Source organism: Lipomyces tetrasporus, assembly GCF_029532465.1.
Source record: "Lipomyces tetrasporus strain NRRL Y-64009 chromosome Unknown POJ06scaffold_4, whole genome shotgun sequence".
Lineage (NCBI taxonomy): Eukaryota > Fungi > Ascomycota > Lipomycetes > Lipomycetales > Lipomycetaceae > Lipomyces > Lipomyces tetrasporus.
The window spans coordinates 611,394-634,440 of NW_026611599.1; the positions used below are offsets into that span (position 1 = coordinate 611,394).

Sequence of the window (23,047 nt, forward strand, 5' to 3'; positions counted from 1 at the left end):
AATTGCGAGCGTGGGGATGCACGTAGCCTCGTAAAAGTCTCGCGATGATACATGATGTGCCGTCTGCTGTAAAGGTTTACCCCGGCTAGAGCAGACTTTCCCAGTTGGCGGTTCTATTTCCAATAGGGTTAGGGTACCCAGTTAGGAGTTGAAGGTGTCAATTTTTTTTTTTGCGAACGCAGATTCAGGTTTGTTCCGCTATACGGGTATTGACCAGGAACTGGCTAGTCAACGATGGTGTCGAAGAGGAAACGCGAAGAAATTAGCGGAGATAAGGAGGTCGACAAGAATCTAGTAGACGGCTCTTTGACCTTTGAGTCATTAGGTCTTGATCAACGCCTACTGCAGGCCATTTCTAGGCAGCAATTTGTCAGGCCGACTTTAGTTCAAGCAAAGGCGATTCCATTAGCATTTGAAGGCAAGGACATTCTCGCAAGAGCCAAAACTGGTTCTGGGAAGACAGCGGCATATGTCATTCCTATTATCGAGGCAATAATTAGAGCAAAAGAGGTAAGCCACAAGCGCAGCTCTTTATATCATTGTGATATTGATTAAACCGTGGTAGAACAAACCAAATGAGAGCGCTACTCGCGCAATTGTTTTGGTTCCAACTCGAGAACTGGCAGAGCAATGCCTAAAGCTTGTTAATAAGCTAGTTGTGTTTTGTGGGAAGTTGGTTCGTGGCGTAAATATTGCCCAGAACGTGTCCGATCAAGTTCAGCGGTAAGCGACTCGTCATGGAAATGTTAGGTGAGAATTGCAGTTTGACATCTTTTGTAGGTCACTGTTGTCAGAATGCCCGGATATTGTCATTGGAACGCCGTCGCGGATACTAGCCCATGTCAAATCGACTACATTTCAAGTTAAGAATATCACTCACATTGTGGTCGATGAAGCCGACCTCATTCTATCATATGGTTATCAAGAAGATCTCGAGAATATCCAGAAAAGATTACTGAAAACCGTTCAGGTTTTTTTAATGAGCGCTACCCTAACCGGCGAAGTCAACGAACTGAAGGGTCTATTCTGTCGAAATCCAGCAATTATTACACTGCATGTGGATAAAAATGAATCGGAGGAAGATGGAGCGACAGTGGAGCAGTTTATGGTTAAATGCTCTGAGATTGATAAATATCTATTGGCCTATGTTATTTTCAAGCTTGGGCTTATCAAGGGAAAAACAATTTTATTCGTAAACGACATCGACCGATGCTACAGGGTAAAGTTGTTTCTTGAGCAGTTTGGCATTCGGTCTTGCGTTATGAATTCGGATTTTCCGGTTAACTCCAGGCTGCACGTGCTGGACCAGTTCAATCGCAACGTGTACAACTTGATAATAGCTACGGATGGAGCTGATGAGATCGCTCCAGAAGAACAAATTAAAGACGAGGAAGGTGTTTCTGCTAGCAATAAGTCGAACGAAGGCAAATCCAAGAAAGGGAAGTTACGCGACAAGGAATATGGCGTGTCGCGTGGCATTGATTTCCAGAATGTTTCGTGTGTCTTCAACTTTGATTTGCCAACAACATCTAGAGCATATACTCACAGAATCGGCCGAACTGGGCGTGCGGGAAATTCTGGCATGGCGTTGTCCTTCGTCGTTTTAAAGGAACAATGGGGAAAACACAAAGCGTCATCGTTGGAAACTGCGAAGCGGGACGAGAAGGTCATGGCCAGAATTCAGAGAGACCAGAAGATGAATCACGGTGGTGCTGAGATCAAGCCGTTTGTATTCGATATGAAGCAGGTCGATGCATTTAGATATCGTATGGATGATGCGTTTAGGGCTATTACCAGAACAGCTATTCGCGAAGCACGAGCAAAGGAGCTCAAGCAAGAGATTTTTGCAAGTGAGAAGCTCAAGAAGCACTTTGAAGAGAATCCCGACGAACTGGAGCAGTTGCGCCATGACCGTGAGCTGCATGCTGTCCGAGTTCAACACCATCTTAAGCATGTGCCAGATTATTTACTACCAGAAGCTGGACGCCAGAGTCTCGTGAAAGATTTGGGATTTGTTGGCATACGCAAAACTCAGCAAAATCGAATACGCAAGGCGCGAGCTATTCACAAAGCAAGGTCGAAGCCAAAACGCGCTGATCCATTAAAATCCTTTAAGATCAGAAAACAGAAGTAAAGGAATGTTCAAAAGTATCGGTTTGACATTAGATATTTGGCGAGTTCGGTGGCATATTTTTAATATATAAAGCCAATGGCCTATTCTCATGGTCATTGAAGACTAATCGTGATTATATTTACTAAAATTGATGTACATACGTAAAAGCCTAATATACATAATCCCGGCCCTGTCCATCCATATCCATGTACGGACCATTGTATGGGCCATATATCTGCAGTGACGTTATAGCGACTGCAGTGCAGCATTCTCCTGCTCTAGAACGTGTATTCTCTCTGTTAGACGCCGTATATTTGCTTGGACCTTCGCATGTGCGTCGGAAAGTCTGTCAAGTTCTTCGTTCTCCGATTCAACACTAAACGGAACAAGCATTGATTTTTGCGAAGGTAAAACCGCGCCTGGTTTCTTTGTCAAAATCTCAAATAATGACTCAGTAGGTTCGTTGAATACAAACTCATCATACTGCATACTGGTTACTGTAGCTCCGTTTGTTTTTTGTTGCTCGGCTTCTGGTCCATAAGGATGCAGTTTCAAGTGATGATACATAACGACATTTTTTTCGCTTGCTTCTGGAACGAAATATACTCGGATCGATATCTCGAATTCACCCCATCCAGTCTCTGTAACTTCAAAAGGTGGCTCTTCAATTGCTGTAGACAGTATTGTTAGCAAGAGACCATTTCAGTAACATAACCAAGGTGACACACATCGAGTAGAGTTCGCGTATGTCTCGTGGAGCTTAAACACGACTCTCTTCACAAAGCTCGACAAATCATCACCATTGACACCTTTCAGAAATACTGTCCACGAATGTGTGTGATCTGTTGGTATATCTGGTGACCTGTCTTCTTTCAATGGAACTGCCATATTTCCAAACACAAACGGCCGACAAATTTGTAAATTCTATTAACGGAAGTGTAAGTCAACAGGTGATATGATACCACGTAACAAAAGATGCCCATACCTTTAACCGTTTCGATCCGCTAGACATTGTGTTCCTTGCATACCTTATCCTACAATGTGATTGCCATTCCTACCACGGTGTTGCATAGGTAATTAATGTGTTGCTCTCTATTACCGATGAGGTGGGAGCTTACCCGGGACTAACTTAATCCGGGTAACACAATTGACATGTGCCGGGTAAATTTTCAGGTTGTCCCTTGAACGCTAACGATAAACCCGAGACCTCGAAACTTTGATAGGAAGAGCGAGTCAGGGCCAAGCTGCGACTTCATTAAATCGTACAAAAATGTGAGTAAATATTCTTAGATTTACATTGAGTAGTTAATTCGTTGTTAATGCTCTTTTTTGTGTTTTTGACGTTCTAACATTTGACGAGGGGCGTAATGAACGACGAACTTGGACTCCAGATTGCTTTTGAGGAGGCGACTAAGAGTGAGTTAACTAAACTAACTGCTTGATATGACTGATGTTAATAAACCTTGAGAGTGTAGATGCTGATTAGAGTACAGGTTATGAAGAGGGTGGTATTCCTATTGGTGGGTTAGACAATTGGCGGTAGAAGTTGTCAGCAATCTGTTCTAATGGTTCGGATAGGAGCTGCATTAGTGTCCGCCGATGGCGTCGTTCTCGGACGTGGACACAATGAGCGTATTCAGAAGGTAAAATGCTAATTGTTTCGTTAGTAGGCTAGTGTATTGGATCGTGGCACTTACTGGCAATATTAGAACAATCCAATTCTACATGCTGAGACAGCTGCGCTTATAGACGCCGGTCGAGTGGACGCCAAAGTTTACAAATCTGCCACTGTAAGACATAGTTGGTAGATATTTCAGAGTTTTGTGATGACCTTTCTGTAGATGTATTCTACTTTGGCTTCCTGCTTTATGTGCAGTGGGGCATGCCTGCTTTACGGCATTAACCGGGTTGTCATGGGAGGTATGAGAGTCAACGCTTTAATGAGGTGGAAAAAGCATTAATGGTGTTGATTCAGAGAACAAAACTGTCCAGGGTGGTGAGGAATTACTTGCTTCGAAGGGCGTCGAAGTTGTCAATATGGATTCTGAGAAGTGCTATGAGCTGCTTCAGAAATTTATCAAAGAGGTGAGAAAATAACACGAAATCTGCCCATATGGATTCCAAGACAGTATCTAACGGTTATACAGCGTCCTCAAGAGTGGCATCAGGCGCATCCTGAAGAATTCGATGGTTAAGGGCGTTCTGAGTCGCCAGGTCAGAATGTGGATTCGTTTTAGAATGGCATCGACATAAACGACATGTACATTTTTTGGTACATTAGCTCGGGCAATTGTAGTTCAAAGTGCTCCTAATACTGATCAATGTTAATTATTTGTATTGTCCAATCTACCGTAGATTAATGTTACAACTTATTGCTCAGACAATTCAGACGCGTTTGTCATTGTGTCTAGCATCAGGCATCCACCAAGCCATAGAACAATGTCCACGTTAACACAAAACTTGAGAGTCCCGCCAGTGTGTTGCCTGTCCATATGTCTTTCGCCGAAGTGAAATACTCTGTTGGTTGTCCTCTGGCCAGTAATAAGAACATTAGCAGGCTAACGAATGCGGTTCCGCCGAAGTAAAAGAGGAATCCATAATAGGATTCAAGGCCTAATATTCCTGCTGACACTCCAAATATAGTCGATGTGACACTTCGAATATAGTAGACAGTCTAGGCAAGACATAGTCAGGATCAATCCACAACATCAAAACGACCGGACAAGCGTTTTGACCATACCTTCCCGTTCTGCTGTAGGCTCTCCGTAGACAGAGGATAGATCGCTTGTTTCCGCTCTTTTTCATCCATGGCTGATGATGTGTTTATACTACTAACGCATGCCCAGAGAATATTTGGGACCGTGAGTATTGGCTCGCGTAAAGAAATCTCTGTGTCGAGGAATTGGGCAGTCGAAAGTAAGCGTTATTTGTCCCAAGGCGACAATCAACCTTCGTTATCACGCGGTTTTGTCTGTACCCTTGTCTGCGCGACCAGAGAACACTCATGCGCCACATATATCTCCACGCTATAAGGAATGCAACAGTAATGACAATAGAGTTCTAGGCTGATCTGGATGAGAGGTTTCTTGAAAGAATTTGGTTTGCTGGCTGGCCTCGCGTCGCTGTCATATTTAGCAGGATACATTTCGTACACTCATGCCAAAACACTGCGGGATGCCAGCCAAGAACCAGAAAGAGGTATTGAGGTTCCTAATTGCAACTTTGTGATTACACTGACATTGTATTGCATTCCTTAGTAGAGCCAGTTGGATCAATAATAGAGAATCTGGGAGTGCTGGCAACAACCGGCAACTATACGCAACAGAATGTGTATGTTTCGCAGAACTCCTGGTGTCACGTATATGCTTACGCAACTGTAGAGCCCTGAATATATTAGTTGAGCGGGCTCTCAACTCAGTGGAGAGCATGGAAGTGTTATTCCAGCACATACGGGGTCGTAAGCGGCGCCAACGACTGGCTGGTCTTCGGACACTGAGTCTGCTAATATCAAGAGCGATCAATAGTATGTTGTCAAGACGTTGGATCTACGTTGGTGTAGCACTGACGACACCCGATTTAGATGGATCAGCTATTTCGCGGGCATTTCGTAAGTCGTGCACGTTGAATTTATTCCAGTCTCTGGTTATTGCGCTGTTATTCACCCTTCCGGGCGAATACAGGGAGGAAGACATCGAAGCCAGAACTGAGACGATATTTATTTTAAATCAGTACCTTCACTTTCACAAGGCAATTGCAGGTCCCCTCTCATTCGATGCGGGTATTTTGCAATATTTTGTGGAGTATATCATGGCCGCGGAGAGGTACTCACTGACTAGGCTTGAAGTCTTGAGCAATATGAATGAGGAACAAGCAGATGAACAAATATTTACGATTATGAGTCGCCTATATATTATACCGGAGTATAACATGCTCATAACGGGAAGTCCGGACTTTCGACGAGCATGGTCCGCAATTACCCAGCTTGAGGAGACGAAAAGTGGCATAACGGCTCAGATTCTAAATATATTGTCGACGACTTATGATGATGGAGATGGCTTTGATTCAGATTAGCTCACGCTTGTCCGAGATCTAATTCCATCATTAATCGTCGCGGCCAAATGCTGATAATGTAGTGTGTGGTCTTGTATATAATTTGATCCTATAGTGGCTATCGGTCTCCAATGTACATAATCTATGCCTTGAAAGATTACATTTAGCATATGATCGAATTACATTACATTTTTGCAAATGTGTTGCAGGTACGCAATAAGGGGTTGGTACTGGCCGAGTTTAGGGTGGTGGTGCCTTCGAACGAGCCCTGAGGCTATTCTACCTGCTACGCATCGCAATCTCGTATCGATCAATCCCTTCCGCCAGATCGAATTCATTGGGTCACGATGCTGTTGCTGCAATATCACAATCTTTTAATCCAGTCAATTTTGACGGAAAGATTTAGCCCAGATAATCAGCCCGTATCCATCGACCAAGTTATATCAGACTTCGATAATGTTACCTATCATATCTCGACACCTGAATCGAAAACAAAGATCCTGATCTCGTTGTCGATCAAATGCTTCAATGACTTGCAAAAATACGGAGTTGAGGAGCTGCTTCGGCAGGAATACGGGCCCTATATTGTCAGTCCTCCAGAAACGGGATACGATTTCTCAATGGTTATCGATTTGGACCAGTTACCGCCAGAAATCGGTGAGCTAATTGCCCACTGTGGCATCAATTGATTCATTTTTGTTGAACACAGTCCTAACGTGGTGTGTAATTGCAACAGACGCTAAGGAGGCTCTGATCGAGAAGATAGCATTGTTGAAGCGCAATGCGCTGGCAGCGCCGTTCGAGAAGGCATTCGCTCAATTTGATGAGCTATCTGCTGAAGCCGCAAAAAACTCGCTGGACTTATCTGTGCCCGAGGATAGCGGGGCGGACGTGATGGCAATTCATTACCGCGACGAAGAGTCTATTTTTATCAAGGCGTCTCACGATCGAGTGACCGTTATATTCTCTACTGTCTTCCGAGAGGAGACTGATCGGGTTTTTGGCAAGGTTTTCTTGCAGGTTAGTGTCTTTAAAGCCCTATTGGTCGGCTGTTGCTGACATGTTGGTAAAGGAGTTTGTCGATGCCAGGAGACGAGCTATTCAGAATGCTCCTCAAGTTCTATACTCTCACAAGGAGCCTCCTCTTGAGATCCGTTCCGTACCAGGTCTGAATGCTTCGGACGACATTGGTTTTGTCACATTTGGTGAGTACCTCGTAGCTTTATAATAATTCCCAACGGATTCTAATATGCCTAATAGTACTCTTCCCACGACATATTACCAGGGACCGACGAGACAACTGTATAAGTCACATTCAGATATTCCGTGATTATTTTCACTACCACATTAAATGTTCCAAGGCATATATGCATTCTCGAATGAGATTCCGAGTTGCCGACTTCCTGAAAGTTCTCAACAGAGCCAAGCCTGAGGTTGCTGAGAAAGAGCGCAAGACTGCATCTGGACGAAGATTTGGCACTCGTTAGAGGATCAAAATTAGATGATTCTGCTAGTGAATTACGAAGTCTATGGTGTACGAAATGGGTTGCAGTTTGATTATAGAAAGCACTTGTCTAGTCTGTTATAGTTTAGGAATATTATGCTACTTGGATCTGTTGGAGCTGCGCCAGACTAGTTGTAGCCAAATTGTCCATTAAACAAATGAATCCCCGCAAACCTTACAAAATATTGTTGTCGGCACAAACTATTCCTAAGTATTCTGGATCTCACTAATCATGTCCGTGAAATCACCAGCCCCTAGTTCCTGCGCCTTCCGGAGTCGCTTAACGGCTTCTGCATAGAGTTCGTTTTGCGCATCTTCGTCCGAGTCCAGATTTGCTAAAGAAATTTGCGCCTCCGCAATCTAGTAACTCGTCAGCTTCGATATACACTGAGTGTCGCTCTTTACGTTTACTTACAACTGCAAGAAATGCACCATCATCTTCTCCTGACTCAGCAGCGTAGAGATGAGTTAGAGACTTTTTAAGAAATTCTTTAGCATGCTCTGCGGCCACATTTGGCTGCCTATCCAATTCTTCACCATCTGAATCTGAATTATCATCCTCATACTGGCTCTCAACAGTAGCAACATACGGGTACGCGCGAGCTAGATAGAATTCACCGAGCCCACGGTGGAGTAACTTATCCTCTGGGGCTTTGTCCAACTCAGCTACCCATCGACACTCGTTCCACGTGTAAAGATCTGGGAACCGCTCCGCGATGAAGTCTGACTCAAGTGTTGTCTCTAAAACTTTTGATATCCTTTGAAGAACTTTCACGAAATGCTCGGCGGTAATCTCAGTTGTATTTGCATTGTCCTTAACATCCTGTTCGCCGTCTTTGCGGTCTTCTGTAACTTTCCGTGGCAATTCCGTAAATAGCATCAAGGCTTGGTCATAATCTTTAATAGCATTCTGAATTGCACTCACACATCCCTCAACGTTTTTTGATTTTGCTGAATTCTTTAACTTAAGCTCTACCAAGGCGAGGTACGTCTCAGATCGCACGACTAAGATATCAATGGACTTGGGATAATTTTCTAATCCAATCTCAGCTCTCTCGATAGACGCGAGCAGAAAATCTTCTGGTGAATCCGCAGATGTGACCGCTGACTGTTCGGCTGCGGAGGACGGCGCAACAGGTGTCGGCCGTGATTTCCTCTTCTTCGCAAACGCGGATAGCATTGACAACGCTTCCGCGTATACTTTGTGAAACTTTGGAGGCAAAGGAGTCTTAGAATTCCGTAGTTGTCTGTCGCAGTCATGTACTATCGCATAGAGGAGTTTTGGACTTTCTTTATTGCGGATTGTCAATAGTTGTTCTCCATGTCATCCAAGCGTCAAGACCTTACCTTTCGTAGACTGCATGTAGTTAGAATGTAATGCATACAGCTGTCCGAGTTCATCTTCAGGATCGACGTCGTCTGGCAGCTCGATTGTTTGCTGTTCAGCTGCAGTTGGGTCTTCATTCGCGACTTTCTTTCGCTTGGCAGACTTTGCAAGGCCCTGTGGGCCGGTCCGTTTAGTCGACATGTGAAGAAAAAGCTCGTGTAATCGGAGGGAGAATGCAATTATTTGATTCGACACTTGCAATATTGAGTTGAAAAATATACTGAGCCTAGTGAGACCATACCAAACGAATTGTATTGTCTGTCTCTCAACGTTTTCCTCGATTTCTCCCAGAACAGCTAACTTGCTACATACAGAGCATAAGCGAGCCAGTTACGTTGTTAAATGAGACTTGCCTGAAGGCATCGGGCGTAAACGTCAATGCATAGTAAAGGTTACTCAGGGGTCGATGCTCTGTTACATACAATTACGAGTGCCTCATCGGGATGAACTGCTCTATGGAAGTCGACAATGTTTCTAACACAATAATCCAAACATTGACCACGGCCACTTCCAAACTTGATCTGCGCGTTTACCGTTTCGTATATATATCTCTCATCTGAGCACTTTGCAAGTACAGCGTCGAATGTATTTTGTCAGACTGCTTTGACATACACTCGAGTTGCTGATTCTGTCGTTCAAGCGTCATGTTAATTGTTCTCGCGACAAGGTTCAACTTCTTGGATGCAACAGAGAGATCATCAACCTTACTCGTAATGCTTCGTTCGGTTTCCAGATCCTCCTCGTCAGGATCGAACAGATACGACGATTGTTCGGTCATCTGCGCGATTTCTTGCTTACGCTGCGCCTCATAGTGGGATCCAATGGGTGATCCGATCCTTGCACGCCCCTGGGACGCAGAATTCTGGTCAACGACATTGTTGATACGATACTTCGCATTATGGTTTGATTCCAAAATAACACGTTCATTCTTCGCCAAAGTATTCAATGCTCGCTCTTTGCGTCTAGGTGCTCGTGATAGGGGATTCCGCATATTTGGCATGAATAATGGACGGTTGGCGGTCCGAATTTCCTTGATGTTGTCATCGGCGGCAATATTATGGCGCTCGGTCTGTGTAAGTGCAATTCCTGCACTTGTAAGCATATCGTCTTGTTCACCGAGCATCCGCAAGGTTCTCGTTCCAGATTCGTAAGCTTGATTTGCTAATGCTGTTGCATTTTGAGCTGTGCGATCTGTTTCTTTGTTGATGTGTTTTATCTGTCCTTTTATCGCGAGCACTTCCTGCTCCTCATCTTCCACTAGTTGAGTCTGATACACTGTGTCAGAAATGTACGCCGATATGTCGTCACAGTCGCCCACCCTTGCCCGCCTTTCGTTTTCGGTCTCCATAATTGAAGGGTCGTAATTTTCGTCGTATTCGTGATAGGAAGGCGCAGGTGTATATCCGGGTCCCCGTGCCCCTCTGGGCGAGAGGGAACGTTTACCTGCAAATAACTCATGGCGATGTTGACCTTCAGTCGGGACGGAGTACGCACGCAGTTGTACATCCGAATATTGACCGCTGTTATTTAAGGAACCGATACCATTGTAAGGATTGAAGGCGGAATACGAATTACATACGTAAGGGTTCGTACTGTATGGTGGAGAAGGGTAACGGCGGCCGGTGGAATTGGAGCAAGACGCGTGGGAGTCGGAGTTGCTCAAAGACGTGTCATAGCCAGTGCCTCTATACGATGGAGGTACCGATAATGAGGACAGCGAGTTGTTTCGCGAATCATCAGTATTGCTGTCTTTATCAGAGGATGCGGCAGAACTAAGAGGCTTTCTTCCGCGGTGCAAAAAATTCTTCATGGTAGCTGTCGACTTGGCATAATTGGTAAATCAGAATGGAAACTAGAAGGGTATAGGGGTCTTTAAGTATGGAAAAAAGGAAGGACCGTGACATCTCTGGTCAGTGGTCACTAGTACTACTGACCGGACGCATATACGTACGTCAAAAACCATCCGCGCTCCCAACTTTATCTGAGAGCGTACTCAGCCTTCCCGACAGCGTGGCGCAGCGACAGTTGAGTCAAGAGGGGTCAATTCGGGCTGCGCGTAGGACATCTAATTATATCCACCATGGCGTTGCCTTATTATGAGCTAAGAAGTTGTGATGTGCGCTCGTGTTATTTCAGTAAATGCTCTTGCAACATATCATTGTACCACCAATGAATACACTAAACAAGACCGTTTGTGTTTGAACTCAACACGGGGTAGGCAATTACTGGCGATGGGAAATAGTAGTTGGCCCGTACATTTGCATTTATATACGGCACCCAGTGATAGGGCTGGCAACCTGGGTAGGATCAGGGTTTGCACGCATAGAGTATACTACATCTGGTATCGCAAGATTACGGTGTTAACAGGTTTAATTGGAATATTGGTTCTTATGTTACTTCAGATCTGATGAAACCGGATCATTAAGTTCTGGACTTGAATCTGAAGTTAATTGACTGCTCTATGCATTGAAGTAATTCCTATTGTGACGATACAGTTCGTTACAAAAATCCCCACTGACCGCCAACGTATCCTATAGTACATGTAATATCAAAGAACAAGTTCCTTATGATCATCCATCAAAACAAAACAAAATCCAAATTACCATGGCATCTTAACCCGTCGTAACGATTTCGTGAAACCAGACCAGCCCTCTAATACAATGCAGAATTCCAAAACCAATTCCAAAAAAAAATAGACAGTTACGGCGTCAAACTCAACCGTCGACTTCTCCATATCGCCGGCACCGCATACACCAAACTTCGCGTCGAACGCGAGGCTGATCGGGAGCGCTGGTAGAAACGTCGGTTTCGCTTCGAAGATTCGGAATCTCGACATCTCCGTGTGATCTCATGGATGTCCGAAGACAATCCTCGTGATAACCATGACCGCAGTCAAGTCGGATGAACGGTCCACTCTCTTCACAGAGTCCGACTAGAGCGGAAGCACACTCGAGATCAGGTCGTGCTAATACTGATGATAGCGACTCTGTTGACGCTGCGGCAGATGAGACTGCAGATGCAGAAGTACTAGCATTACCGCTGGCCGGTATTCCTGTCGGTCGCGAGTAAGGATGATGCCGAACAGCGTAGGATGAACCCGCGGATGAATTCCGGTTTATGGACGGCTCCACTGGAGAAGGTTGCGGAGCAGATGGTGTGGTAAAAGGCGGTGTAGGTGCAGGCTCAGGTGTTTGGGAATGCGTCGGCTGGTTCTGAGCGTCTGAGTGGTCCTGATTGAGACCGGATTGCCTGAAAAGAGAGAACAAGGGCGCCAAGATGAATGGGAATCTACCATTAGATCTACCTTGCTGCTCTGGAGAGGGCTGCGGCTCAGCTTCAATTGCTGTTCGGCACAACGGACATGTAGTCGATGACATCAGCCATTCCTTCAAGCAATTTTTGCCAAATATGTGACCACATGGCATCTCAATGGGAATGTGCTCTGACGCGTCCGAGTGTGGTCGTGACTCTTGATTCTGTTCGGATGCTGGCTGTCGCTGATCTGCGTATGTTGCGGCGTCTTCCTCAGCTTCAGTGGTCAGAGCTGGTTGACGTGACTCATGGTCATGAATGCGCTCAAGCTCTTCCGTAGATAAGCTCGCCTTCTCTGGAGTTGAAGTAGCAACGTTCTCACCACCTGTTGGCGCATCTGTCATACGTAAATCGACGACTTGCGGCTCGGCCGGCTTTTCAGAGTATGGATCAAAGCAGATAGGACACGTCGAATTGCCCTCAGGTATCGTCTTGAGATCAACATCCTTCAATGCATCAATAGCGGCCTTGGATGCATGAGGCTTCGGTGGCTCTCCGAATCCAAATTGGCCACCCATGCCATTGAACATCGCATTGTCAAATATTGTTGGAGCTCCATAGACAACGAATCCGTGGAATGGTCCCTCTCGCAGTGGTTGCGCATTCTGAGGACCTTCAGGTGCCTGTGTAGCATTCTCACCGGTCCGGGGACTCTCCCCAGAAGTGTCTTGAGCATTCGGACTGTTCCGTTGCGGATGTGGCGTGTAGGTGAATGTGTAGTTCACGAAGACGATATTGTATGGGCCGGCATGCGGACGCGTAGTGGGATCTGGGCCAATAGTACCACTATCATTATTATTCTGTGAGTTGTCCATAACAAATTAGAATGTAGATGACTGCAGCAAAATCAATGCATGATCTTTGTGTAATGACTGATAGGAGAGAGGAGAGAGGAGAGAGCGTTGCAGTCGCCGGTTGGATTATAAATATCGGACAGAGTTCGGTATAGCGCACGCGACGCTACATCATAGTACGAAGTCAACCTGCCGCTGGTGGATTGATTATTGCTGCTCGCTTGAGCTTAGAGTGCCGGAACCTTCGATTCGTTTCGAAAACAAACGCCTCTGTAAATATGCAGTCAAGCTTCACTGTCACGTGATTGACACGAGACCCTTCTAATAGTGGTCAAGATCAAAACTGTGGAGGCTTCCGACTGGCGCAAGTGGTGAAGGCATCCCCCCATACGCTAGGGCTTGTAGCGCGAACGCTTAGCAGGGAATGGAAACGTATGATAAGGCGAATCTCGGTCGTAGTTTTCTAGACCTCTTTGAGTGTGCGATGAGACCCCTAAAATTAACGAATGGGGGGTCTTTCAGGTTCTGCCGCGCGCAGATCCCCTACAAAAAATCGCGACCGAAGAGAGTCGATCGTTCAATATGAAAATGCTTCCGAGAAGAGTGGAAACCCAATAACGTGTGCCAGCCTAAGCTGCGACGATTCTCACCAGATGGATCCAACAATTGCTTTCCCCGACAAACAGCTCGGTGACCATAGTTGTATGCGACAATCGGCTGGTTGTCTAGAAGTAAACAAATGAGGCCTTCATCGAGGTCTATATGGTCTTCACACTCGCAACAACATTCTTCGGAAATGAAAAAGCTTTTATTTGAATTTCTCCTGCCTATGTTTCTAGGGCAGTGCCACGGTTCCAGCTGAGGACCAAATCTTGTCCAAGTCAGTTGCCGTCGTTGTCAATGCTTCTATATGAGAGACTAGAGTCAGTCAACTTACTTCTTACTTATCAAAAGTGGGTATGCAATAGTTGGAGTACACATTGTCTGTCAAAACATGCTTGACGGGCATGGAGTATCTACGGCGCACTAGCTAACGTGCGCCTGAGCCGAATACATAAGCTCAGTCCGTCACGGTATGAAACATAAGCTCATTATGCAGTCTCTCCAATGTTCAGTTTATATAGTTCATAACTATATAAATGCTGGCTCCTGGTGCCGTATACGCAAACCTGATTGTGGGCCATTTGACAAGCTTAATATCCCGCTAAATACAAAACCGAACCGAAGACACCTTTATACACGCCAAAAATTAGACATGCAATTGGAAGCTATTCGTTTACATGTTCCCACTGCGAATTTCCATCAAACTCCTAATTAACCCAATCATAGTAATGAAACTCGCAATCCCGACCGGCACCACGGCGAATACTGCTATATGATATATGTCAACTCGCCGTGCTCGTTCCTCGATTGCAATATTGCTAGTGACAAAGTTCTGGATGGCATATGCCGCTGTAAGTATACATGCAATTAAAATCCACGTCGGCAGAAAATTCACAGGATCGCCGGCAAAGGTTGTTAATACTATTCTGGTCATTGCTGCCATTAATGTGTTGATAGAGAGTAATCGTAATATGGTTGCTGGAGATGAATACATGACGAGCCTATACTCTGGATTAATTTTTGTCGGAATCATAAAGTTTATAACTACTTGCCACCGCAGCATTAATCCATCAATAAATGCATAAAATAGGTATGCAGAAACACCTGCCTAAATTGAACTATAAGTAAAGTGAAAGGCGCATATACCAATGGTGGCCGACTACATACCCATAGAGCGGCTAGTACCAGTTCCAGGGACGTTGCAGAGTCATTTGGAGAGTTCATCGCTTTCCAGGCTTCATGGAGGCAAATGAATATTCCATGAATGCTTGGCGGCAAAGAGAGAGCCTAGTCAAAGAAATCTTAGCAAAGTCTCAGATAGAACAAGAATTCATCAAAGTTACCTTGCAGACCAAGTGGGCAAAGTTCTGGCCTGGTCGAATAAGATCTTTAAGACTCCGTTCACTGACGACCGGCTTCGGGCTAGCCCTAGAAGGAGGATATGAGTTCATATTAGAGTGGGTGGTCGGAGTATGGATCCCCGTCGATGAATTCAAGTTTTCGCTAAATGCAACCGGACCCAGTGGACGATAATCTGGAACTGGAGGCATCATGTTCTGTCGTACACTGGGTACCAGACTATAGTTACAAAATATTAGCCGTAACAACTACAGCGAAGAGTCATCTCAGGAAACTCACCGAGAGGCCATTGCAGCGAGTAGATTGGCTGACTGCTCACTCAAAATCCTATTTTGCTGTTGCTGCAACAGTCTCCGAAACTGTTCGTGCTGTTGTTCCACATCCGCGTCCTCATCACCAGTTAACTCGCCCTCTGTATCGTCCTCATCGGTGGTGGGTTCCTCGTCGAGAATGACGTTTCGTCGTCGATAGCGATAGGTATAGTCCTCGTGCGGCATTCCTCCGCCGGCCTGACCATAACGCCTTCCGCCTTCGTTCCCGAACGAATTGCTCGCTAAATAATGGTAGTTGTGCCCACTGCCATTGTATCGATCACTGCCATTCTCAGAGCTGGAGGTAAAGGACGATGGCATGTCGCGTCAGCGACGGGTGTGGAATGTGGTCTGTTGTACCCCGAGTACGCGCTTTCATTCGACAAGCCTTCCGTTGTCCCAGCACAAGGGAAGACTTAATATATATTCGAGTGACACTCAGGTAGCCACCACACGCGGGTTAGAAGTTGAGAAGAAGGATGTTCTGGAGGCTTGGACAAAGCTGATTAGGACGTGCGAATGTGTCCGACGCAAGATCTAGTGGACGGCTCTGAGCGTTGTGCGGGGCAAAGTGACTTGTCCTTCACTCACGCGGTACACCCCGCCTTTCGTCATCATGTTTCAAAGGCTTACCACAGACTTCCTACATACAGACGCCGCAGCCGTGTACTTGGGACACAGCTAACTAGCCCTAACTGACCTAATCGACACGATTCTCCTCATCATCAGAATCACACGCACGCGGTGTCAATCGAGGTTCGTAACGACCGTGTGCCTCATCGTTCTTTGGTTGCAGCCGTTTACGTCAAGGACAACCAGGCTGCTCTCTAGTAATCACACAAAGTCATATTTCGCATCAGGATTTGTAATTACCCACTAGAACAATATATGCTTGTTACAGTTCGGAACGGCATATAAATATGGACTATGACCAGGCAATATGATGAGTATGGAAGAATCTCAATATTTGAACATGGCGGCCATGGCAAGACCACAAACTACAATACTGGAAGATAACAGGTGGAAACCTGCTATGCGTTGTAAGTCAAACATAGTAATATTATTCAATTCATAATGTCCAAAGTGCATGTCATTGCCGTTTTAAGTCTATGGCTCGCTTTGCCTCGAATCTGTCTCAATATACATACTATGCAAACTGTATCGACAGCTAGAGAACAACACCCCCGATGTCCACTGTGACAATAAATACTCTGAGCATATCTGTCCGTGGCAGACCGCAGATTAAAAACCGTATACCAAAATTATTTGAAGCACTCAAGTCGAGTAATAGCTCTTTTGCGGTGACAATTTTATAATCAGAGGCATTTAACTTTATACCCACTATTATCTCTTGTCGTCCTAAACTAAAGCCGGGCTGATGGCACCCTAACCCAATGCTTGCGAGGCTGTGTGTCAAGTCACGGCTCAGAGTAGTATGACGTAGCCACGAATTGCCACTCTCAAAACAGACCGCGATTAACCGCGCGGTCGATGATCTACGTACGGAGACCGTCGTTCTTCTTCCCTTCGCCTCCTGCTCCACGTCTATCCATTACGAATTGTTAGGACGCTTTGAAATATAGCCCACAGCACAACAAACCAATTATACGGCACCCTGATACAGCATAAACAATGAAGAAGATCTTTAAACAGTCCCGCACAAAATCGCCGTCGGACGCAGACGACCCAAATACGGCGAATCCATATGCCGAAGGTACCGGTCTCTCTGGACCGGCCTACGATCCTTTTGCGTTAGGAAGCAATCCATATAACAGTGTCCCGTCGTACTACGGCAGGAATGGCACTAGTGCGCGCACATCTCCAGCTGGTGCAAATTATGCTGTAGGATCCTCCAGCAGCGTCAACTATATGCCTCCGCCACAGAACAACCCTTACGACATGTCTTCTATTTCATCACTATCGTCATCATCCTCGTCCAGAAGAACGATTCGCCCGACACCACCTGTGACTGATTTGACGGCGTCGACGCCGTACAACTATCCAGCTGCAAACACATCCAGTACATCGACAAGTCTACTGCGACAGGAGCTGATAGGACGTCCACAAAGATTCAGCATCGAGAATTCAGTTGCACAGACACGGGATTATGATCCATCGATTATGGAGACAGAAGCGGAGCGGGCCGCGAGACATTCAGGTGGAATGCTAGATGGAGAAGGACATGAATTTGGCACCGCGGAGGTGTCGTATGGGCATATCCAGGAACAAGAGCAGGAGGAAGAAGACGTCGAAGTTGAAGCATTAAAGCAGCAGATCCGACACACAAACAAACAGAGCTTGACATCTACAGGCAATGCATTGCGTTACGCGGAGGAAGCCGAGGCGTCTGGATTACGAACGCTGCAATCACTGGGCGAACAGGGTGATCAGCTTGCAAGCGCGGAGAAGGGCGTGGCTGTGACCGAAAATCAGACTAAACTGGCCGAAGATTACGCCTCAGAGTTAAGAACTCTCAACCGATCGATGTTCGCTGTCCACGTCTCGAATCCATTCAATTCCAGGCGGCGACTCATGGAACAGGAGGAGAAAATTCGAGATACGTTTCGAACACAGCAGGTTGACCGAGAGACAAATCGTCGACGACAGTACGATTCACAACAGCGTGTGGCCGCAGCCATGGGTAACGTTCCTGGCGAACGTCGCCGACAATTGACCGAAACCGAGCGCAAATATCGAGAACAGATGAATGCCAACAAGGTAAAACTTGCAGAGACATCTAAATACATGTTCGAGCCCAACGAGGAAGACTTTGAAACCGAGCACGAGCTGGAGTCCAGAATTGATACTATTGGATCTGCAGCCACGAGACTCAACATGATGGCGAAGTCCATTAGCACAGAAGTCACAGCACAGAACGAGCGCGTCAGCCGTCTTAGCCGGCGAACCGAAGATGTCGAAGTTGGTGTACATTTGAATACGGCCCGTCTAGCTCGTATCCGCTAATAGTATTATACGGAAGATTCATTTGTGAGCTTGACAGTGAATATCGGAACCGACGTGATATAATTAGAAAAGTAAACAGAAATACTGTGTTGACTTTAACTTGGACGACTGAATCAATTGGAAATCTTGTAATGATTTGATTGGCGCAGTAGATGGAATATTGGGAAATGACAACGGCGGTAGAATTGAGTAACTCAAGAGGATGGACCTGTGCTTAGATACGGGGAATGAAATTGCATGCGGACTTCTGACCACACGTGATGGCGCGTCTGCGCCTGTAGTCGCCACTTGTATCATACTGTGGTCCGCCTGTTCGAGGGTTAGGGTCTGTTCGAGATTGCCCAAATCTAAATTGAGACGGCCTTACCATCTGAACTCATCTGGCCATCAACTGCCCATATTCACAGTTTCAGCCTAACCGACAATGAAGAAGTTACTAGGACGGTCAAAGTCAGGACGGAAGTCACCCACGCCATCGGAGATGTCGACTTCGAGCGGAAATTACAATCCTTATACGATGTATCGAGAGCCAGAGGAACCGGTACCTGACCGTCGGAACCCCTATGCCCTGGGCAGCAGTGCTTTCAACAGTGCCCCTACCTCCGCAGAGTATGGCTCTTACAAGGAGAATAATATCAGCAATGCGAGCTTCGGGGATCAGGGCTCGAGTTACTCGAGTCCGTACGAAACGTCATCACCGGCTCCTAATCCATACGTTACGGGCAGTTCTAGTGTGAGCAACCCCTATAATTCGAACGCGAGCGCAGGTTCGAATCCGTACGCGTCAACTTCCAGTACCTCGAAACCATACGACCGCAGTGCATCACACGAGTCCTCGCCGCTATACTCTCCGCCTTCGTATTCAACGCTAGATAAGTACCGACCATCCCCGAATCGGGACAATGCCTCCATTCCCAGCATGTCCACGAATAATCCATATGGAGGTGACGACGATGCTGCGTCTGTCATGGAAAGCAAGCAAGAGCTATTCAAGGGAGCACGGAGGAAGCCAAAGCCTCAAGTGCCTTCAAGTTTGCAACCTGTATCACGAGACTACGATCCATCGATAATGGAGACAGAAGAAGAACGGGCTCAGCGTTATTCTGAAGAGCCTTCTTATGGCGACAGCGCAAACTATCAAACGTTTGATGCCGACCAAGAAGAGGGAGTGGACGACACCGAAATCAATGCTATTAAGGAGCAAATGAAGTATGTGAAAAAGGAGAGCTTGAGCTCGGCTCAGAGGGCGCGAAGATACGCGGAAGAAGCGGAAGCCTCCGGCCTGCGAACCTTACAGATGCTCGGGGAGCAGGGTGATCAGATTGCAAACGCAGAGGGCTCAATTGCAATTACAGAGAACAATACCAAGCTGGGCGAAGATTACGCTAGAGAACTCAAAAGTTTGAATCGGTCAATGTTCGCTGTTCACGTGTCGAATCCTTTCAACTCTAGACGAAGGATTCAAGAAAGAGAACAGAAGATTAGAGATACTTTCAACCAGCAGCAGCTCCAGCGCGAAGAAAACAGGCGCAATCAATATCAAGCTCAGCAACGTGTTGCAGCGGCTATGGGCAATATCCCCGGTGAGCGCAGAAGGCAGCTGACAGAGACGGAATTGAGGTATCGTGAACAGATGGCTAGGCAAAAAGCAGATCTTGCACATGCATCGAGGTTCCAATTCGAGCCGGATGATGAGGACTTTGAGGTTGAGCGAGACATTGATGCTACTCTCGATGATGTGAGTGCCGCTGCCAATCGACTGAACTCCATGGCTAAGTCGATTAATACGGAGCTCGAGTCACAGAATCGTCGTGTCTCGAAACTTAACCAGAAGACGGAGGAGGTCGAGATTGGTGTTCATTTGAACACGTCTAGACTGGCTAGAATTCGTTAGAATATTCGATGAACACTAGACGCAATCAGTAGATTTAGAACTAGTTATAACACTGCAGTCAATATGAAATGGCTTTGGGTTATTTTTCTTACAGTATACAGAATGGTGTTATGTATATGGTATGCGAGTTGCAAATGGGCTTGTGTATTGTAGTGGACAATGGTTTGGACATTGCTTAGATTGCACAGTAATGCATTGAATTTGAGGAGCAAATTATTTTGCAAGAATCATTGCGGCTTATAATGACCTTAACATCCTGTCTTGCTGCCTAACCATAGCAGATGCAATATTCTCGACTATCTTTGATTTGGCAGCCATTGGAACGGAGGCGTTGTTCTCTTCAAGTAACAACCCGATGCCATAATCTTCTTCCCGTTCTTGATCCATGTCATCTTCCAAATCTCTCATTATGAATCTGCCGTCGTCATTAGCCTGTGGCGACCATGGTGTGCTGGAACTGTCAAAAGTTGTCCCAGAAACTAGACTATCTGGTGACGACATAACTGACGATACTGGCGAAGAATCATTATCAACGTCATATTGTCTATCAAGGCTTGATGCCCGATGAGCACGTGCACCAGTATCAGACATTGCTTCGTAAAGTTTTTCTCTGTCAGATTCCCACTCTTTTAGTAAAGTCTTCAGATCTGCCCCAATACTATTATACTGTTTCACCAGCATATCGGACGATGTTTGCTTACATTCCGATGCAGATAAGTCCATCGTAAGGCCTAGACCTGATCTTGATCTCTTTAGAAACAAATCAACATTACTGGTGCCGGCCCTGACTGGTGTTTTATTTGAAAATGATTCGGAAATGCGTAAATCATGCCGTTCTAACCTGGCCGAATCCTCACGCAGTACAAACATCTTGGCTTCGATATTTCTTAAGGTGGCTGCCATTGTGTTGAGAGCCTGTAGATGCGGTCTCCACTTACTTTGTATGTGGAGTTGCAGCGACGGCACTCGCCTATGTGAATATCTCCTCTGTGGTAACTCCTGTTGTTGATGCTGACCCGCGTGTTCCTTCGCATAGAATTCGACTAGTTCATTTACGTCATCTTGCATTAAGGACCGGCCTAGATCATCTGATAATTGCTTCATCAAATCCGACAACGTCTTGATCTCCTGCACCACTGACCTCCACTTCTTAACGTCAGAGCGGTCTCCATGAGCATCCATAGCCAACAAACAGCAGAGAATTTTCCGACGAGTATGATGGAGTCGGCGAAACTGCTGTTTCAATTGCCAAAGGGATTCAATACACTCACTCTCGTCATCAACCACATTCTCATCATCGTCCAATAGTTCAGAGTCATCTCCATTGTTTCTCTGCTGGTCCTCCTCTTCCAGGTGCATCGAATTGGTGCCATTAAGGTCGTATATGTCGAAATACTTTTCCAAATCCGAATGATTGCACAGCTCGGATAATCCATCCATCGATCGTCGGTAAAGCGAAAGGCTCAGTTTCAATGCCGATGAGATCTGACTCCGCAGTTTTTTGCATTTCCGGAGCCCTATCGGCGATTTGCGCTTCAATATCCTAGACAACGACGTCGAGTTTCGACCAGAGGCGCCATACGACGGCACGGATACTGACGTTGTTATTCCGGGAATACCAAATCCTCGAGAAATAAACTCAACTTCCTGAACGATACCAATTGTGCGCGACATATTGACGTCAAAAAGGTGATTATTATTTATAAATCGCGTTGCGCAATCGATGGCTGTCTTTCGAGTACTCCGTAATCGTTTCCGCCACTGTGCTCGAATAAGAACACGTTAGAAGTCAGAGAGCCATACTCAAGCGCCTGTACTTACAGCGTGTGCATAAAAAAACAACGATACTGAGAGACCAACCACCATGCCGACGAGTAATTTGCATTTTGTACCAACGCCCGAGATTAGTCTATCTCCTCCACGGACGAACCATGAAAATAGAACTGCAACCACAACAATGAATCCGCCACTGCCAACCCAGTGCTTAGTGCCAGCACCCAAGTAAGATCTATTGCCTTTACTTGACTTCGAACTACTGTCCAGAAACCGGCTCTGGAAATGGTCTCCAGGGTCTTCTGATCGCCCAAACGCGGCGACTGACACATTTTCTTCCAGAAGCTGTGACGTAACCAAAACATATCTGAACCGTTCTAAGAAGCGGGAGTTCTCTTGCGGGCCGAGCCGTCTCTTCAATGGCGCCTGTGCTCTTTAAAGTTAATCGATAGTCCAAATAACTATAGCATCAGGCATCGCAGCGTACAGCAAACAAGAAGTGGAACCGTAATTTCTTCATAGAACTTTCATTTCCAAGAAGGAGCGGCTTCAACTCAGTATTGGATCCATTGAATATCGCGGTCTTTCTCTTTGCCTTGCCTGCAGTTGTCGCGAGGGATGTGCTGGAAACAGTTGGATGCTTCACTATTGATGGCGCAAACCGTGTAAATTTAGTCGCCGATCCAGCCGATGGGTCCCAGTCTTCTGATACCTCAATATCTGTTGGGACGTCTTCGCCTGAAGCTGATAGTCAAATAATTGTTAACATCTCCGTCCATCTATGGTCGCCACCATTATGCAAGCGATATATAAACAACACACCCTTTAGATACTCACCCAACGGTGAGTTCCTATACACGACATGCTCAGACTCCATATTTGCAACATATGGCATCCACTGGTTCGTTAGTTGGCCGAGTGAGAGATAGTCGCGCTGTATACAGTTCAATGGAATGCTCGTCAAGTTCGTCATTGCACATCAA

At 46.0% G+C, this 23,047-nt stretch overlaps 12 protein-coding genes across 12 annotated transcripts; 5 read left to right on the top strand and 7 right to left on the bottom strand.

Moving 5' to 3' along the window:
• Positions 1–110: 110 nt before the first annotated feature.
• POJ06DRAFT_250364 (P-loop containing nucleoside triphosphate hydrolase protein) lies at positions 111–2,245 on the top strand. Its single transcript, XM_056187282.1, has 3 exons — positions 111–510; positions 566–723; positions 781–2,245. Exons 1-3 carry the CDS (start codon positions 235–237, stop codon positions 2,132–2,134), a joined length of 1,788 nt encoding a protein of 595 aa, XP_056044519.1. The 5' UTR covers positions 111–234; the 3' UTR covers positions 2,135–2,245.
• Positions 2,246–3,186, bottom strand: POJ06DRAFT_250369 (yeats family-domain-containing protein). Its single transcript, XM_056187283.1, has 3 exons — positions 3,099–3,186; positions 2,842–3,037; positions 2,246–2,784 (listed from the first exon to the last, which is right to left on the bottom strand). Exons 1-3 carry the CDS (start codon positions 3,123–3,125, stop codon positions 2,360–2,362), a joined length of 648 nt encoding a protein of 215 aa, XP_056044520.1. The 5' UTR covers positions 3,126–3,186; the 3' UTR covers positions 2,246–2,359.
• Positions 3,187–3,363: 177 nt separating this feature from the next.
• POJ06DRAFT_250379 (cytidine deaminase-like protein) lies at positions 3,364–4,443 on the top strand. Its single transcript, XM_056187284.1, has 7 exons — positions 3,364–3,529; positions 3,607–3,633; positions 3,692–3,756; positions 3,823–3,903; positions 3,955–4,033; positions 4,089–4,198; positions 4,261–4,443. Exons 1-7 carry the CDS (start codon positions 3,481–3,483, stop codon positions 4,306–4,308), a joined length of 459 nt encoding a protein of 152 aa, XP_056044521.1. The 5' UTR covers positions 3,364–3,480; the 3' UTR covers positions 4,309–4,443.
• On the bottom strand, positions 4,444–5,027 carry POJ06DRAFT_250381 (Rab5-interacting protein-domain-containing protein). Its single transcript, XM_056187285.1, has 2 exons — positions 4,854–5,027; positions 4,444–4,787 (listed from the first exon to the last, which is right to left on the bottom strand). Exons 1-2 carry the CDS (start codon positions 4,920–4,922, stop codon positions 4,527–4,529), a joined length of 330 nt encoding a protein of 109 aa, XP_056044522.1. The 5' UTR covers positions 4,923–5,027; the 3' UTR covers positions 4,444–4,526.
• Positions 5,028–6,451, top strand: POJ06DRAFT_250384 (uncharacterized protein). Its single transcript, XM_056187286.1, has 4 exons — positions 5,028–5,311; positions 5,371–5,443; positions 5,494–5,636; positions 5,694–6,451. The coding sequence occupies exons 1-4, from the start codon at positions 5,188–5,190 to the stop codon at positions 6,182–6,184; spliced, it is 831 nt and encodes a 276-aa protein (XP_056044523.1). The 5' UTR covers positions 5,028–5,187; the 3' UTR covers positions 6,185–6,451.
• Positions 6,403–7,799, top strand: POJ06DRAFT_87714 (Arp2/3 complex, 34 kd subunit p34-Arc-domain-containing protein). Its single transcript, XM_056191692.1, has 4 exons — positions 6,403–6,820; positions 6,900–7,183; positions 7,236–7,368; positions 7,424–7,799. Exons 1-4 carry the CDS (start codon positions 6,511–6,513, stop codon positions 7,648–7,650), a joined length of 954 nt encoding a protein of 317 aa, XP_056044524.1. The 5' UTR covers positions 6,403–6,510; the 3' UTR covers positions 7,651–7,799.
• POJ06DRAFT_87942 (negative regulator of Ofd1/Enhancer of translation termination 1) lies at positions 7,421–9,389 on the bottom strand. Its single transcript, XM_056191694.1, has 3 exons — positions 9,015–9,389; positions 8,083–8,957; positions 7,421–8,027 (listed from the first exon to the last, which is right to left on the bottom strand). The coding sequence occupies exons 1-3, from the start codon at positions 9,193–9,195 to the stop codon at positions 7,875–7,877; spliced, it is 1,209 nt and encodes a 402-aa protein (XP_056044525.1). The 5' UTR covers positions 9,196–9,389; the 3' UTR covers positions 7,421–7,874.
• Positions 9,390–11,316, bottom strand: POJ06DRAFT_87941 (uncharacterized protein). Its single transcript, XM_056191693.1, has 2 exons — positions 10,373–11,316; positions 9,390–10,321 (listed from the first exon to the last, which is right to left on the bottom strand). Exons 1-2 carry the CDS (start codon positions 10,862–10,864, stop codon positions 9,584–9,586), a joined length of 1,230 nt encoding a protein of 409 aa, XP_056044526.1. The 5' UTR covers positions 10,865–11,316; the 3' UTR covers positions 9,390–9,583.
• A 178-nt stretch (positions 11,317–11,494) lies between these two features.
• Positions 11,495–13,397, bottom strand: POJ06DRAFT_250390 (uncharacterized protein). The gene has a single exon (XM_056187287.1). The coding sequence runs from the start codon at positions 13,179–13,181 to the stop codon at positions 11,769–11,771; it is 1,413 nt and encodes a 470-aa protein (XP_056044527.1). The 5' UTR covers positions 13,182–13,397; the 3' UTR covers positions 11,495–11,768.
• An 808-nt stretch (positions 13,398–14,205) lies between these two features.
• POJ06DRAFT_88007 (N-glycosylation protein-domain-containing protein) lies at positions 14,206–15,853 on the bottom strand. Its single transcript, XM_056191696.1, has 4 exons — positions 15,402–15,853; positions 15,107–15,341; positions 14,931–15,050; positions 14,206–14,871 (listed from the first exon to the last, which is right to left on the bottom strand). Exons 1-4 carry the CDS (start codon positions 15,752–15,754, stop codon positions 14,437–14,439), a joined length of 1,143 nt encoding a protein of 380 aa, XP_056044528.1. The 5' UTR covers positions 15,755–15,853; the 3' UTR covers positions 14,206–14,436.
• A 1,743-nt stretch (positions 15,854–17,596) lies between these two features.
• On the top strand, positions 17,597–20,291 carry POJ06DRAFT_195789 (uncharacterized protein; the record flags this gene model as incomplete). The annotated part of the gene is made up of 2 exons (XM_056185002.1): positions 17,597–18,074; positions 20,005–20,291. 2 exons carry the CDS (start codon positions 17,597–17,599, stop codon positions 20,289–20,291), a joined length of 765 nt encoding a protein of 254 aa, XP_056044529.1.
• Positions 20,292–20,503: 212 nt separating this feature from the next.
• On the bottom strand, positions 20,504–23,016 carry POJ06DRAFT_250401 (Mysoin-binding motif of peroxisomes-domain-containing protein). Its single transcript, XM_056187288.1, has 4 exons — positions 22,887–23,016; positions 22,552–22,808; positions 22,113–22,490; positions 20,504–22,052 (listed from the first exon to the last, which is right to left on the bottom strand). Exons 1-4 carry the CDS (start codon positions 22,957–22,959, stop codon positions 20,529–20,531), a joined length of 2,232 nt encoding a protein of 743 aa, XP_056044530.1. The 5' UTR covers positions 22,960–23,016; the 3' UTR covers positions 20,504–20,528.
• Positions 23,017–23,047: the final 31 nt, after the last annotated feature.